The following is a 16,001-nucleotide window of genomic DNA, read 5'->3' as shown; positions in this document are numbered from 1 at the left end:
AGTAACCTCAGACACAGTGTTTGCAGTGCATGCCTCTGCACAGTTGCTCATTCTTTCCTGTGTTCTGATCGCCACCCATCCCCCCCCACACACACACCGCGGCCGCTGGAACCGGTCGGTGCGGCGCTGAATGGCATCTCCACGCCCACACGGGACATTCAGACGTGAACAGCTTTATCAGTCAATGGCCGTCGTCGCTCCCATCCAGGCACAATGAGGGAGCTGTTTGAAGTGAAACTTCAAGAGAGTGTGAAACAGAGGAATTAAAGGAAGAGTCTGCTGCCGGTGGCCTGGGTGCGGTGGCGTGGGCGAGGGTGCGGGTGCTCCAATAAAGAAGAGTGTGGGGGGGGTGGGCACGCGGAACGGGACATGCAGCGCTTTTGGAACACACCAGAGGGGGAAATAAAAATTGATCTTGTGAAAAAGACCTGCGTTGTCGGATGAATAGGCCGCAGATGCACAAAGCAAAAACCAATAGCTTACATTAATTATGATGATTACCAAGCTGCACTGTGTTTGTGTGGCTGCCTGTGTGTGTGTGTGTGTGTGTGCGTGTGAGTTGTTTTTACCTTGCATCCGTTTAATGCATGATGGACGTAGACGGATTAGTTTTATAAGCTCATGGAAGTGTAGTTTGCTTTACATAAAACATTATGCGTAATTACAAGGCATTATTGATTATGGCGCTGAATTGAGCAAACATGCTTTAATGTAGTCAGATAGATGGAGAGAAATTGCCTGTTGAAGGAGTTGGTGGTGGTGGAGGGGGGAGGGCTGCTGTGTTTATCTAATGGATGTTTGTTAACTTTGTGTTATTATGGATATCGTTGAGCTAAATGTTTTCTTTTTTTCTCCTTCCTCCTCTAGATCTTGAAGAGAGGGCCAGCTCAGGATCGTGGGGAAACGGAAGTCGCGCCTCAAAGGTGAGCCCCCGAGAGGGAGGGAGAGAGAGAAAGAGAGAGAGAGAGGTGAAAGAGTGAAAGAGAGGGCGAAATCCCTTTTGAAATGTGCCGCTATTGTGTCATGCTCCAGCCCCCACTCTCAAAGCCTCTTAACTTTTGGGCTTAACTCTCATTTTCTCTGCATGTTATGTCTGTGAAAGGGGGATGTTTGTGAGGGTCAACTGAGGTTTAAATGAAAAAGCATGACTCCATTCTGTGTCAAGCGACTTCAGGTGCTTAGAGTTGCACGAAGGACACGTCCTCTCACTAACGCTGATTGTAAAAGTGGAGTTCGAAGACTATTCCTCTCCAAACTATAGCTCCCCTGTGGCCGATCTCCCGAAGATATCATAATGTCCCCTCTGACCGGTCATAGTCGCCGCTGTCTCCCCTCTTTGGACAGGATTTATTGCAGGCTTTTGCGTGGATGGTGGGGAGGTTTTAAGCATGTATCAAAAGCGTTAAAGTGCCATATCTGATTGGGTCTTTCATAGATGCATGTGCTAAAAGCGTGCTAAAGCCCCAAGTAAATCCAGCCCCTCTCAAAGCATTAGTTTGAGGCTGGAGAACTTAATTCAGTCTGGCTCGCAGCGACAGGCTGGGGGAAAGCACTGGCTGGTCCCCCTATCAGGTCGGGTAAGAGGGCCAGGCCTAGGGTCATTAGGAGAGGGAGGCAGGGCTGTCGCCTCTTGGCGGAGCCATCACAGAAAGTGAGTCCTTAAGGTGCCTGTCTCAGCAGGAAGAGGGCTCAAGCAGGAGAGTCGGGGCTCTTCTGAGGGGAGATGGTGGGTGCCCTGTGTGTGTGTGTGTGTGTGTGTGTGTGTGTGCCTGTGTGTGCCTGTGTGTGCCTGTGTGTGCCTGTGTGTGCCTGTGTGTGCCTGTGTGTGTGTGTGTGCCTGTGTGTGCCTGTGTGTGTGCCTGTGCGTGTGTCTGTGCGTGTGCCTGTGCGTGTGCCTGTGTGTGTGTGCCTGTGTGTGTGTGTGTGTGTGTGTGTGTGTGTGTACCTCACTCACTCTTAGCCACTGAGAGGAAAGAGGATTGTGCCAGACACACAAGAAGGCAGTCTCAACAAGCAGCCTGTGAAATGTTTTATTGCGTTCCGTAGACTTTAGATTTTAGCGTTATAGGCATTTTGCCGTTAGCCGGATTTTATGAAGCGACTTATGATGTGATATGTGATTTTTGCAGAGTTACGTTGACGGCTCCCAGTACGCTCACATGGCCAACAGGGAACTCGGCTCGCACGACAGCATTTCTCCGCCATACCACAACTCCAGACTAGCGGGTAAGGGTCAAAACTCAACTTCAACTCCCTGTATTGGCAGTCAATGTGTGATTGTAGGATGAGCGAAATGTGTGAAAGTAATATGATGGTCATTATGCGTCATTTGTCATTCGTAGTCGTTACTGTTGTGTTCAGGATCTTCTGCGCATGAATAATTAAATCCTCCCAGTTGCTTGTTATAATATTGTACTCATATACAACAGTCTGAGCCAAACTCAAGTTAAAAATCTTTTCTTGGATAAATGTGCAAATGATTTCTGGGCTTCTGTGCGAAAAATCCTCCTTGTTGCTCTTGCTCTATAATATGCTGTATCAGGCCAAGTACATAATTAGAAATTGTAACACCTGACATGGGTGATATATGTAGTTTATTTTGAGCCTGTTAAACATTCCTCACCTCTCTGTGTGGAAGGTCCACACACAGTCATCCAACTTATTGTGCAGTCCACACAAGTTAAATGCTCAGTTTACTCTAAAAGGCAGGCCAGTGGGCTTGTCTTTCCTGAGCCTCACCTCCTTTTCCCTCTCTTCCTCTCTCTCCCGTCCTCTCTCCGCCCCATCGCTATTTGAGCGCGAGTGCTGCCGAATGAGGCGCTAAAGGAATGAATGCGCGCAGCGGTGCTCATTTACCCATGATGCCGCGGAGCGAGAGAGCGCTGTGCCCGTGGCTCCGGCGGCCTGCGGCGGTCGTGAGCAAATGGCCACTGACACAGATAATCTGCCTTTGACATGAAGGCCGGCGCCTAATTAGGCTTGACTGGCTCCATGAAAAATGTAATATGTGAGCTTAGAGTGGCATTTTCAGCCTCCTTCTCCCCAGTACACCACCCTCACCCACCCCCAGCCGTAGCTTCAGTCAAGCCCAGTGCCCATTGAGGAAGCGCCAGGCGCGGTATGCAGCCCCTTATAAGGCCAGCAGATCAGTGGCGTGCGAATGCCAGCAGCATGTGCAGATCAAGATAACAAAGGTGTTGTGATGGGAACGCTCTCTGACTCCCCTCTCTCTCGCTCGCTGTGTGGGGGGCAGGGGAAACAAATGTAAGCGGGAGATACCAGTGCTCTCGGAGATCGATGATTTGTTTTGGTTAGTTCCTCGTGATTCTCGTAATGGGCAATTTGTTTGTCCCGTCTTTTAACAAGGGAATGCGGATGGTCCTGCCAGGCCCCAGACAGTGGGGCAGACCGGCCGTTGCCTGGTTACGGTGGTGGCTGTGGGGGCGGAGGCGGGTCTGGCTGAGCTGACGTAACTCGGCCACTGGTCCGCTCTGCCAGCGAGAGGGGAAATGGCCCTGCAATGAGATTAGCTCAAGAAAGCCACACATCCCTATGGATGCCCAAGTCTGAGAGAGAGAGAGAGAGAGAGAGAGAGAGGAGGAGACAGAGAGAGATGGAGAGTTAGGGAGAAAGAGAGGGGAGACACACTCACATGCTGACAATTCAGCTCCATAGCGGCTATGAAACCAACCATCAAATACCTGAAGCTGTTTGAAGTCCAAAACAACGGAAGGAGGGAAAAAAGGGACGTGATCCTTCCATCTGGTGTTCCCTTTGTTTCAAGAAGAGAAAGGGATGCTTTAGTGAAGCCAGGAATGGAGAGTGGCAACTCATCAGACATCACTCACCCCCCAAAAAAAAAAAAAAAACACAACTTCTTGCTTCTGCGGTAGCAAGCGGACAACAGGTCCACCACTTTGAAGAAAACGAACAAGGATTTACGATTGAGGACGGACAAAGAGAAAGTTTTGGACTGCGAGAGGCAAGAGACGATCAGAGACAAAGATTGAGGAAGGCATCGAGGAATTGAAAGAAGAGAAAAAAAGAAAAAAAAAAATGAGATGGAGTCTAGTGTTGTTGTCGGAGTCTGGGGGTTTGCATCATCTTCCTTCTCTTCTCACTGCCTCACTCTTCTGTGCTAATGATCATATTAAGGCTGCGAGACAGAGAGACAGAGGGACTTTGCTATGACAACTTCAGTCTGCAGCTGCAGTGGGAAGGAGAGGGGGAGAGAAGGAGGGAGGAATAAAGGGAGAGAGGTAGACAGAGAGAAGAGGGGAAGGGGGGGGGGGGGGCGAGCGAGAGAACACGAGGAAGCCACCAGGCAATCCATCCAAACAGTATAATTATGTAAAGGGTGTCTTTGCTGATTCCCACATACATAACTTTGCAGATTATGGTGACATCCTTTAAATAATCAGCCAGGGGATTTGTGTCATCTCCCGAGCTCGCACAGATTAATCCCGCACACTGCCTCCAACACTGCTCTGTGCTCAGGGATGACATTCTCAATGGCTCTCTGGCATCGCTTTTCCTGTCTCCCTCACTCTTCCCCTCTACCCTTCTCTTCTCTTGCTTTTTTCTCTTTATTTCTTTTCGTGAGTTGGTTTTAATAATAATAATTCTCTCTCTCTCTCTTCTTTCTCCCTTTCTCTCCTTTTCTTCCTCTCTATGTGTTGCTCTGCCCTCTTGTTTGTTGCTCTGCATAATATTTGTGCCCCCCTCTCCCCTACCCATGTGGCTCTCTCCATTTTTTTCTCCCCTCTCTCTCCCTCTGTCTTTCTCTCTCTCACACACTCTGTCTCTCTCTCCCTCTCTCTCCCTCTTTCTTTCTCTCTCTCTCTCTCTTTCTCTCACATACACACACACTCTCTCACACACCACACAGAAACACACTCTAACACACACACACACACACTCTTTCTGTCTCTCGTTTTGGTGGCGTCCCCACAGGAGCGTCCCCTCGTCAGAGCATCCCTCTTCCAGTCTAAGTGTCAGCCGGAGCCCCCATGCTGAAGCCACCAGAGCCGGCTGTCCCATCACAGCTGCCATTAGCCCCTCTGACAAGCCATTCATTACATTCACAATTACCAGGCAGCACCGCACAGGGCAGCTATGGGGCCAGGTGGGGGGGAGCTGCTTAGTGCCAACAGTAATATTCAATGAGTTGAAAGTACTTTGGGATAAAGTGTTGATTTATGGTGCGTTTAGTGAGCGAGTGTACGTGTGTGGTTGTAATCAAACAGAATCTTATTCAAACAAGCGCTCCCTCCTTAGGGTTGGCCCTTAATGCACACTAGAGCTCTACCTGAGTGTCGGGTTGGTGATGGTGTGTGTGTGTTTGTGTACGCGTTCACAAGACACATACGGGCGGCTCTGCTGGGAGTCAGATCTGTGTATGTGAACATTGGTGTCTGATGGTGTGTGTGTGTGTGTTTTTGAGAAGACTAAGGCTCTCTGTTCTGGGTTGGGGTTTGAGGAATAAGAGCCGTCTACAAGCCAAGCAGGTGCAGTGCAACTAACAAAGTGTTCCTTTACTGTCTCTGGCATGGCAAATGAATTGCGCCAGAGTTATGTACTTGTAAGCAAGTTTGCTCCTTGGTAGGCCTAGTTGAGAAATGGGACTTTTCAAAATGGTATTCTTGTTGTCTTCAGCAAGCTGTATTTTTTTTTTCTTTTGTACGAATACTTTGTTCCTGTTAATTCAGCAAGCATTTTTATCTTATGTTGATACAACATTTTTTTTCCCCTTAAGTCAGTCATGTGAATCTGCTGACAGTCACGATAGGCTGTTTGATCATTTATTTTTGCTGTTGTGGAGTAATGTGATTGGAAAAAAACCTAAATGGTAAATATTTCTAGTTCAGTTTAAATACACAAAATGCATGGTATTTGTGTTTGGTACTGTCTAGCCATATGTTGTGCGGTGCTCTCCTACTAGTACTACCACTACTGATACTACTGCAAGGTAGATGTTAAGGAAAGGACATGTAAGAGGGCTTATACTAAAAACATTAAAAGGAATAAAGCAAGTTTGAGAGAGCAGTTTGCATTGTATGTAATTACCCCTTCAAATCATGAGTTGATAGGAAATGTCTGAACAAAGTGATGTTGGATTTCCATCCAAACATGTACCTTATCTCTTTGTGGTGCAACCTAGTACACAAATGTAAAGGTTTTGTACTTTGACGGCTCTCTTTGGTGTGTTTTCCTGCCTCTGCGCATTACCTCTGTGCTGCTGCTGCTGGTGTTGGTGGGTGTGTGTGCTTGTGTGTGTGCTTGTGTGTGTGCTTGTGCGTGTGCTTGTGTGTGTGTGTGTGTGTGTGTGTGTGCTTGTGTGTGTGCTTGTGTGTGTGCTTGTGCGTGTGCTTGTGGTGTGTGTGTGTGTGTGTATGTGTGTGTGTGTGTGGGCAGCTGGGAGGGGGTCGGTCTGGAGCCTGCGGATTCCCCTCGTCGCCCCTTTCCTCACCTCCTCCAACCTAATTAACACATGCTGCAAGGCCGTGCTCTCCCTCCCTGCCACAGGGCTGTGCTGTCCATCCTGCGGTGCCCCTGCCCAGCCCGCGCCACCTCCCCACCGCACCAACCCTCTGCCTCTGCTGGGGCAGTGCCAAGGTCATGCCCCAGACCTCCACTGGGGTTGTGCAGAATAAACAAGTAGGAGGAGGTTAAGGATGGGACACAACTGTCACTCCCAGCCCCCTCCCCCACCCCCCTCTGGGCCTCTCTGGTCTTAACCCTCTTATGTTTAAATTCAATAACACTTTTACAGCAGAATTGTTTAAGGGCCTTCCGGGGGAAAAAAAGACAATTTAGTTCAAGCTTTTTGTTGTGCTTTAAGATGGACAAAAGTAAAAAAAAAGATGTTAAATTTTTGCAGGCTCTATCCTGCTGCACACTGCTGTTAGAAACTGTACTATTTTCTATCCTGCTGCACACTGCTGTTAGAAACTGTACTATTTATCCCATTGAAGATTTTCAAAAACGAGAACATCTCCCTTGAGTGTCACCGGACTTCCATTTTTGTGCGGGCACAATTACTTTGATTATTATTCTTATTTTTAATTGCAGGTGTATTGCCTCTATTGTGCGTTGTTAAACAAAAATAATTAGCCCATTGTGTGCTGCAGATCGCGGTGTTGGCATGGCGTGCCATTGGGGAGGGTTGGCAGCTGGCATGTGCCAGGGGAGATTGGTATTCTGTAGGCATCCCATTCCTGTGAGAGCGCGGCTGATTGGTGGAGAGCCCGAGGGCACGCCTCTCATCCCTAGCCCACTCTGGGCAGCCAAACTGGGCCATGCCTGACAACGAACCCCCCCTCACACACCCCTCTTCTGACCCTCCTCTCTCACTCACAATCAGCCTGACTTATGTCCCCCTCCCCACACATATACCCCATCAATTTTTAAATGTAGGATTTATTTATTTATTTATTTATTTATTTATTTATTTATTTCATTGTTTTATTCCGTCCATGTATTGTTTTGTATCAGGGACAATGGTAGGGTGATGATTTATTAATGCAATCAATTATTAATTTCTTCTTGTTTCATAATTTATTCATTGATTTTAGTTTATTTGTATTTAGGTTGAAGTTGTAAAGTCACGCTGATAGACATTCTACAAAACTACAAAAAAAAACGGTAAATGGTCTTTTGAAGAAGAGCGCATGCGCAGAGAGGCAGATGAACGAGGGAGAGGAAGATGGAGAAATAGCAGGAGGGATAATGAGAAGAGGGAGGAGTATGAGAGGCATAGACAGTGAGTGTAAGACTGAGAGAGAGTGTTACAGAGAGGATGCATGAAAGAGAGAGAGAGAGTGTGAGTGAGTGAAGGAGAGTAATAATTTGAGGGATAGATGTGGGGGTAAAAAGAGGGACTGAGTGGTAGCTAGGAGAGAGAGAGAGAGAGAGAGAGAGAGAGAGGGATGAGTCCGGCGGGCCAGGGCTCTGATGAAGACGTCAGGCCGTGTGCAGGCAGCCGAGAGCAGAGCTGAGCTCCAGATGAGGGCTCAGGGGATCAGGGCCGGGTCATTCATGTACGACCATGTGTATGTGTGTGACAGACTGTGAAATGGTGCGTTGTTGCGCGGCTGCGCTGCACCTGGGCCCTTCAGCTGTGATTGATTGGTTTGGTCATGTGTAATGGCCCCATCTGCTGTGTGTTGTTTTTCTTTTTTACTTATAAACACTGTTCCCAGCGGCTGAGAGGAGATGAACTGTATTTTGTCATTTTTCCCTTCAAAAAAAGAGAGAAAGAATGAAACGGGGAGGGTGGAAGAGAGACGGGTGGGGGGAGAAAAGTATCATGAAGCTTTAAGCCAGTAGCTGCAGTGATAGGGTCCCAGTTAATTTTTGAGGAAGGTGTGTGTAATGTGTGTGTACTTGCATGTGTGTTTGTGCGAGAGAGAGACCTTCCTCTCAGTGGTGCTCTGGTGTGCTAGCGCGCGCTTTTTAATGAGGAATAAAAATCCTGGTGAAGTGTTTGGCACAAATCTGCATAATGACTTTTATTGCAGCGAGGAGTTTTCTGTAACAGAGCCAATCCGTAATTAAAGCCGCTGACATCATGGTGTTATAATTAAGCGTGGCATTAATTAAGCTTGAATAACCATTTTTTTGGGGAGGGGACTGTTGTGTGCAGGGGTGGTGGTGGTGGTGTCCCTCTGGTGTTGTGGGGGTTAAGTCACAGACCCCCACCCCCCCACTCCACCTTCAGCCACTCTACCATCAGGGACATCAGGGTGGGAAGTTCACGGATGAAGCCTCCCAAAGTGTGACACCAGGGCCAGCTCTTTATCTGGAGTGCATGAGGGGGAAAGTGTGTGTGTGTATATGTGCAAGGGGGAAGTTTTCTTTTTTGGCCGAATCCATTTTGTAAATGCTGATCGGATCCACGCATTCTGATGGCTAATTGCGCATCTCAGAGCATCGACAGCTGCATTCATCATCATAAAATGTAATAATTAATGACATTCCAACAAAGAAAAATATGTAAATGAGAGCTCATTAGCATTTTCATATTCAGCTTCGATAATGCTTTTGCTGACAAGGTTGTAATTAATGAAAATTCATGTCGCAGTCAGGAGATTGGATCGGCTTCATTCCGCACACAATTCCCAAATGCTAGCATTATGGAAAACGGGGAGTGCTGCCAACTTTTTCGGAAAAAAACTAAAAGCACCCAAATGCAAATGAGGAGCTGGCATGATGGTGGGATTTAGGAAAGGGGGGTTTGGGGGGTGGGGCTACTTAACCCTCACTTGTCCGCACGAACCTCGCTTGGAATAATAATGACAATAATCTGCTTAGATTTCTAACTATCTTCACAGACAAAAACAAACAAAAACTGAACCAGTGAATGAGTAACAGCATTTCATAATATCAAAATAAAAAATAACATGGCCTTTTGTAGTACGTGGTTGAGTTAATGTTGTAGATTGTGTAAAAAATGGTGGTCAGTAAAGTAGAGGTGTGAATAGTTCATACATATTGACACAGTGGATGAGAAGGTGCAGGTAGGTCCACTGAGGTGAGCTGAATAGATACAGGTGTAATACAGAAATCAGAGGTGGTAGGTTGACTAATGACTAGCGCTAATAGAGTTTGCTCTAGCCAAGGTATGCAGCTCTTTAATGTGGTGTGCACAGAAGTGCTGCTGGAAATTCCACACACCTGTCCAGAGAGCAGGAATACAAGTCAGTGCTTCACTTCTGCAAACAGCAGTGTTTAGTCAGCACACATGTACAGAGAGGAGTCTGTGTGTGCGTGTGTGAGAGAGAGTGAGCGAGAGAGAGTGGGAAAGAGAGGCTGTGCGAGCTGTCTCTTTGAGAGTTAGGAGCTCTCACAAAGAAAAACGCCAGTAGTGGACCCTCCATCTGTTCTCCAGAGAAGTAAAAGCATTCGTGTGTCTACATCTGGTGATCGTGTGGGAGAATCACTGTGCGATATCTAAAATAAAATAGAGCACAATGCCAACATGGCAATTTTGTTTTCCCAGAATTAATAAATACAGACTCCTGTTTTTTTGCCATCTTAAATATCCATAGCAACTGATCTTTTGGTATTTTTTCATTGACTTAACTCTTGTGCCATGAGAGGGCTAAATTAAGCTAAAGAAAGCAAAAAAAAAATTAAGCCACAAATACCATATACTATATTATTGTGTGTGTGTGTGTGTGTGTGTGTGTGTGTGCGCGCGCGTGTGTGTGTGCGCGTGCGTATCCATTTTGATGTGCATTCTGAGCCTTTGGGGGGGATCTGAGAGGGCTTCCTGGCCCCTTGGCTCACCCTCAGTGCCCAGTCAGCTCAAGGAGGAATCGAAAAGCCCCAACATCCACTTGAGCCCCGCCAAGCCAGCTCACAAGGGGCTTCCTGCAGGTCTCACAAAATCACACCCAGGGCTAAATATACCACCTGCTATTTTTCATCACACAAAATGCACCAACACCCCAAACAGGAACCCTCTGACTCTCTCTCTCTCTCTCTGTCTCTCTCTGTCTCTCTCTCATTTTGTTTCACTTTCTTTCTTTCTTTCTTTCTTTTTCTTTCTCTTTCTTTTTTTTCTTTGTCTGGATTTGTATTCTTTTTTTTTTTTTTAATTCATTTTTTGTTGTGTGAATGCCTGTATTCCATTGAGGATTTGACTGACTATGCCCATTTCCCATTTGTTTACAAGACATCTAGTAAATATATTTAAATATGGCATTCAACTCTTTTGCATCCTTAAGAAAAGGATTTTTTTTTTTTTCATTTTTATCTGAGCTATGATGGAAAACTGCTGAGAGAAGTAAAATAATATTAAACAAATGAAACACTAAAAACCCCTCTTGCTCCCCACTGGGAGGTAAAAGGGGATTTAGCGCGGGAGGACTGCAGAAAAAGAGGAGGTTAATCCATGGAAACAAAAGATTACAGACAAGTGCTTTGTTTTATAACCTCTTCAATTTACCGGCGTAATCCTTGAAAGTGATGTGCTGTGTGTATGTGTGTTGTATTGTGTGTAGGTCTGCACGGTAGTCAGAAGTTTGTATGAAGTGTGATATGAAGATGGAGTAGGGATGGTGGAGTTTCCTCTACCTCGGCTGATGTTCCCACCAGCTCCCACAGAGATCAAGCACACCAGGGCTTTAATCAAGAGACTCAAATTCAATTTTGAAAATTTCTCTAGAATGTTTTAAAACCTTGTTTCACAAGTGCATATATTTTTAATGACTGCCTCCTTGCTGGTCTTGTTTTTCATGTTGATTCCTTGCTGGGAGATTTTTTCCCCCTTGTCCATGTTAAATTGCATTGTTAGAGTGCCATCTTACATCAGCTAACAAGCAGGCTCTCACATCTCTCTTTTCAATTTAGTCACATAACACGTAAATTACAAAAAAAGTGTCCCTTGTTACTTCCAGGGGAGTTTACACAGGCGCCCGCACGTGCACACACACACACACACGCACACGCATATCACATTCACATTCACATTCACACACACACAAACACGCTTTAACTAACTGAAATAAAATCACTTTCTTTGTGTTGTAGGGAAGGTCTCTTTGGAGTATTATGTATGTGTGCAGTGGGGTTGTGCCCACAGAGAGGCTTGGCCTTTGCTTGAAGTGAGTGTGTCTCCCATTTTACCTGTTCCACCTGTGGACACCAGAGGCTCAATGCAGCAAAGGCTATATCTTTTTAAATAATTGGTAATTAGCCTGCTATAACAAAATGACCTGATGTCAAAATAATATATTTCTCAAATGTCCATACTTCCATTTTTTTTACAATTCAAAATACTTATACCCTATCAGTACAAAATGTATTGTAATGGGGGAAAAAACTAGTCCCCTTCCATCTTGGTTCTTTCCATTGGGACAGCATTGACTTAAATGCCCGTTGTCTTATTTGCGCTTTCCTAGAATACCACTCGGTTTGGGCTTAAGTTGCGCGGTGGCTGGATGCATGGCTGACCCGGGCACCCCATTACCCACCAGCCTGCCCAAGCTAGTGCCAGCCAGCGGAGACTGGCACAAACAAAATAGCCGATAAACAAAGCTCCTCACCTAGATTATCTCCAAAGCTCTTTTGTCGAATGGACGTACCCACCACTGTCTGGGCCCCTGCACTGGCAGCGGCGGCAGCCGGCGTCCCACACTCACGGTTGGCACGGGGCACACTGCTGTGCCAGTCGCAGAGAGAGAGGGAGAGCGTGAAAGAAAGTGCGAGGCCGATCCAAACTGGGTCTCCCTCCTGTGGGGCGTCTGCCTGTGGTTTGTTTCTCTATTGTGTGTGTGAGCGCGGCTGTAGTAAACCACCAACAAATCGGCAGGCTGTGGGCTGCCTGGGCTCAGACGTTAGACGAAGCACACAAACACGCCGCTTACTCTTTTCAGGCTAACGGCGGTGCCAGCACGCACGCTAGCCATTTTTGCAAAGTATCAAAATAAATGTCAAATTTGAGAATATTAAGAAATGTCTTGAAATATATTTCTTCTATATGTCATGTAATATCCCTCTTTAATGTCAGCATTACATTAGCATTTTATATTACATGACATCACATGCTATAAAAATAATTTTCTGTAAAAAAAATATTTTTGTCATTATTTTAGATTTCATTTATTCTGCGTCATTTTGTGTCGGAAATGTTGAAAAAGTCAAGCATCTGAATTGTGTGTTTTTGGAGCGACACTGCTGCGCAATACAGCGCTGAGGGAACAAAAGAAAGTTTACGGTCCCCGAGACACAGCCTGTCTATGCCAGGGTGCGGGCATAGAGGGGTTTTTTTGCATGTGAAATGTTGGCAGTAGAGTGAGGTGCCCCCTGGGCATTGCCAGTGTGGCTGTGCCCTCTCTGCAGTATGCCAGCGAGTCCTCTTTGTTGTACACCCAGCGTCTTCCACGAGGAAGGAGATAGATGAGAGTAATTAATAGCAGAGGAAGGAAAGAAAGATTCCCAGATTCACCGGGGCACGTTTTTTTTAACATTCACTCCTTTTTTTAAACACACACATTATTCCAGGAGGAGTGTGTGTGTGTGAGTGTATGTGTGTGAGTGTGTGTGTGTGGGTGTGTGTGTGTGAGTGTGTGTGTGTGTGTGTGAGTGTGTGTGTGTGTGTGTGTGAGAGTGTGTGAGAGAGAGAGAAAGGAAGGGGGTGAAAAGAATGAACTCGCGGTCTCCCCTTCTCTGTAGCTTTCACACACTGCTTGGCACTGCCATAGTGTGTGTGTGTGTGTGTGTGTGTGTGTGTGTGTGTGTGTTTACCACTGGTTGTTTGTTCATATATTTTTTTGTGTTTGTGTTTTGGGCATTTTGTGTTGCATGTGTATGCATCCTTGTCAGTTGGTTTGTATGTATCTTTGTCAATTCCTATTTTCCTTGTTTTTTTTTTTTTTTTTTTTTTTTTTTAACGTTTCTTGTGTCCTGGTGTGCGATCTTGTGTCTGTATCTTTGTGCCTGTCTTGTGTGCAAGCTTTTGTATTTGATTGTGTCTACATTTGTGTGTGTGTGTGTGTCCTCACCCCCTCTAGACAGAGGCCTCTCCCAGACCTGGGCCTGCTGGCCTGTCTCCAGGGCTGCTTCTTTTTTAATAAAGAGTGCTTTGAAGAGTCGTTAGGAGTAACGACGCATTTACTGCTGCGCCGCTCGCACCTCTGCCAACTTTCTGTCTTAATCCAAAGGGGGCATTTGAAATTTGGGGGGTGTTGGCCAAGGGCAGGGGGTGGGCGGGATGTGAGGGGGCTCCGCTTCTCTGCTCACTGTGTCAGAAGCCGATTCCCTGGCAATGAGAAGCTCTTCAGACGATGATGTGAGTGTGTGTGTGTGTCTGGGAGTGAGTGTTACAGAAAAGTGTGTTAAAAGTGTGTGCGTGCGCATGTTTTGTGTGTGAAAGAAATCCCCTAGGACAAGAACAGTTTTGTATGGATGCAAAACTTAATTAATATTCCCCTTAAGGATAAATACTTTTGGAGAATTCAGCCCGGTTTGTTTCCCCCTCCTTTGTGCTTTTTGTTAAAATATTTTCTGGCAAGACGCAGCGCAGGCCTATAAATAATGAGGCCCTCTGCAGGTGTGTCCTCACGCACGGCTCATCTGCACTCTCCTACTTTAGCGTTGCTCTCTGTACGTGTGTGTAACTCGAGTGGGTTTGTGGTGGGGATGTTTTGAATGTGTCTCTTGTCTCTTTTTATGGATGTGTCTATATACCTTTCTAGCTTTCACATTGTTTGGTCACTCTAAATGTGTTGTGTTGTATAGGGTTTTTGTGTTGCTGTTGTTTTGGTGATATTGGTGCAATTGGTTGTGTGTTTTGTTGTCTGCACTTGGGTGCACTTGTACAGTGAGTAGATCTACTGTAGCTCTCTGCTTGCAGTTGTGTTTTAAAATGGGGCTGCTGTTTTTTCTGAACAGGTGTTTCCTCTCTAGGCTTTGGTGTCAAGCTTTTAGGTGGCTCTTTCATCGCCTGAGTAAAATCATCACATGGCCCTGCTTTCACACAGGTCTCAACCTCCCTCCCTTCTCCTTCTGCATGTTTCTCTCTCAAGTCCCATAACAAACAGAAACTTTTTATCTATTTCTGCTTTCTTTTTGATCATTATTATTTGCTTAGGGATTTAATCTTTCTTTTAGTCATTAGTAGATATAATATTTTTTTTATCATCCAAACCAATCCATGTTATTGCTTGTATTCTACAAGTAAATTGAAGGCAAAGTTACTAAATCCCCTGTAGCCATAATAAATGTCAACATTTTTGTATATAATGCAAACCAAGACAAATGCGCATTAATACTGTTTTCACCATAACATTCACTCAATTTCCTCCTCTATGTATAGATGTTCTGAGGAAGCAAATGTGGAGCTCTAGTACTCCTCTGGGCTCTGTTTTAGCAGCTGAGAATTTAATTGTTAAGCTGTCAGGAAACTTCCAGAGAGATCAGTGTCCCTGCCAGACAGTTTTTATTTTTCTTGTACACTGCACTACAGTTCAGGGGAGATTTTGGTGGACAAGTCTGATGAAAGCTAGGAAGAACTGTTATTACAGCTTTACAAATCCTTTACTTATCAGTTAAGGAAGTCCTGCAATTCTCAGCATCACATCATGTGTTATCTCTGAATGGCACATTCAAATTTGGCTTGGTGGGAGGCTGTGTTGGCATTGTACTGGACTGAAAGGCTGTTTTCTGAAGCACTGTAAGATTGACAGGTAGTGCTTGGTAACGATGCCCTTGGCTTGCATGTCCAGCAGATGGAATTAACCTGGGGTGACCAGCCATGGACAGACAAGCTGGGGTGGGCACCCTTGATTTCACCTTTGCCCTCATCTCAACCTCTCCATATTCCCACTCCTACTCCTTACCCCCAAACAGACTGCTGAATACAGCCCCACTTCAACAATGACACAATCAGCCTATTACAGTTCAACCCAAACAGCCCCCCCCCCTTCACTCAGGGCCCTGGTCTATGAGAATCAAGATGAGAAATCTATGAGAATCTATGAGAATCAAGATGAGATCTTGAATTTCCCCTGGGGATCAATAAAGTATCTATCTATCTCTGATGGGCTGAGAGCAGGGCCTTGTGTGATGAGCTGAGAAGGTGAGGGAGAGTAGAGAAGGGGTAAACAGTTATGTGCTGATATTGCGTAATGTATTTTATTTTTTTTCTTTTGCTCTGTGGTCACAGGAAGTGCAGCGCTGGTGTAGCACTCATTATCTTCCTACAGCTGTTAATCTGCCTTTGTCTTCCTCCTCAGCCATTAAGGCCTGGACTGAGGTGTTGGCTAGTCCTTCATTAGAATCTGTGACCTTGCATTTTTTTAAAATGTGCGGCCACCACTGGGACCCCTCCCTTTACACCTCCCAAACACACACACACACACACACACACACACACACACACACACACACACACACACACACACACACACACACACACACATCAGGCTTTTAGGCAATTAAATGTCTGCAATCCTGACATTCAGACTCAACATAGTTCATCAACAAATTACCACTGA

General features: G+C 45.8%; 1 protein-coding gene across 1 annotated transcript in view; it reads left to right on the top strand.

Annotated features, from left to right (window-relative positions):
* LOC125304784 (transcription factor 4-like) overlaps positions 1-16,001 on the top strand; it is a 149,500-nt gene that overhangs the window by 36,004 nt on the left and 97,495 nt on the right. The window contains exons 4-5 of the mRNA XM_048259282.1: positions 868-923; positions 2,130-2,226. Coding sequence (XP_048115239.1) covers positions 868-923; positions 2,130-2,226 — 153 coding nt within the window. The remainder of the gene's footprint in view (positions 1-867; positions 924-2,129; positions 2,227-16,001) is intronic.

Source organism: Alosa alosa, chromosome 12, assembly GCF_017589495.1.
Source record: "Alosa alosa isolate M-15738 ecotype Scorff River chromosome 12, AALO_Geno_1.1, whole genome shotgun sequence".
Lineage (NCBI taxonomy): Eukaryota > Metazoa > Chordata > Actinopteri > Clupeiformes > Clupeidae > Alosa > Alosa alosa.
Note: the sequence above shows the minus strand (reverse complement) of the source record. Positions and strands in the feature narration are given on the sequence as shown.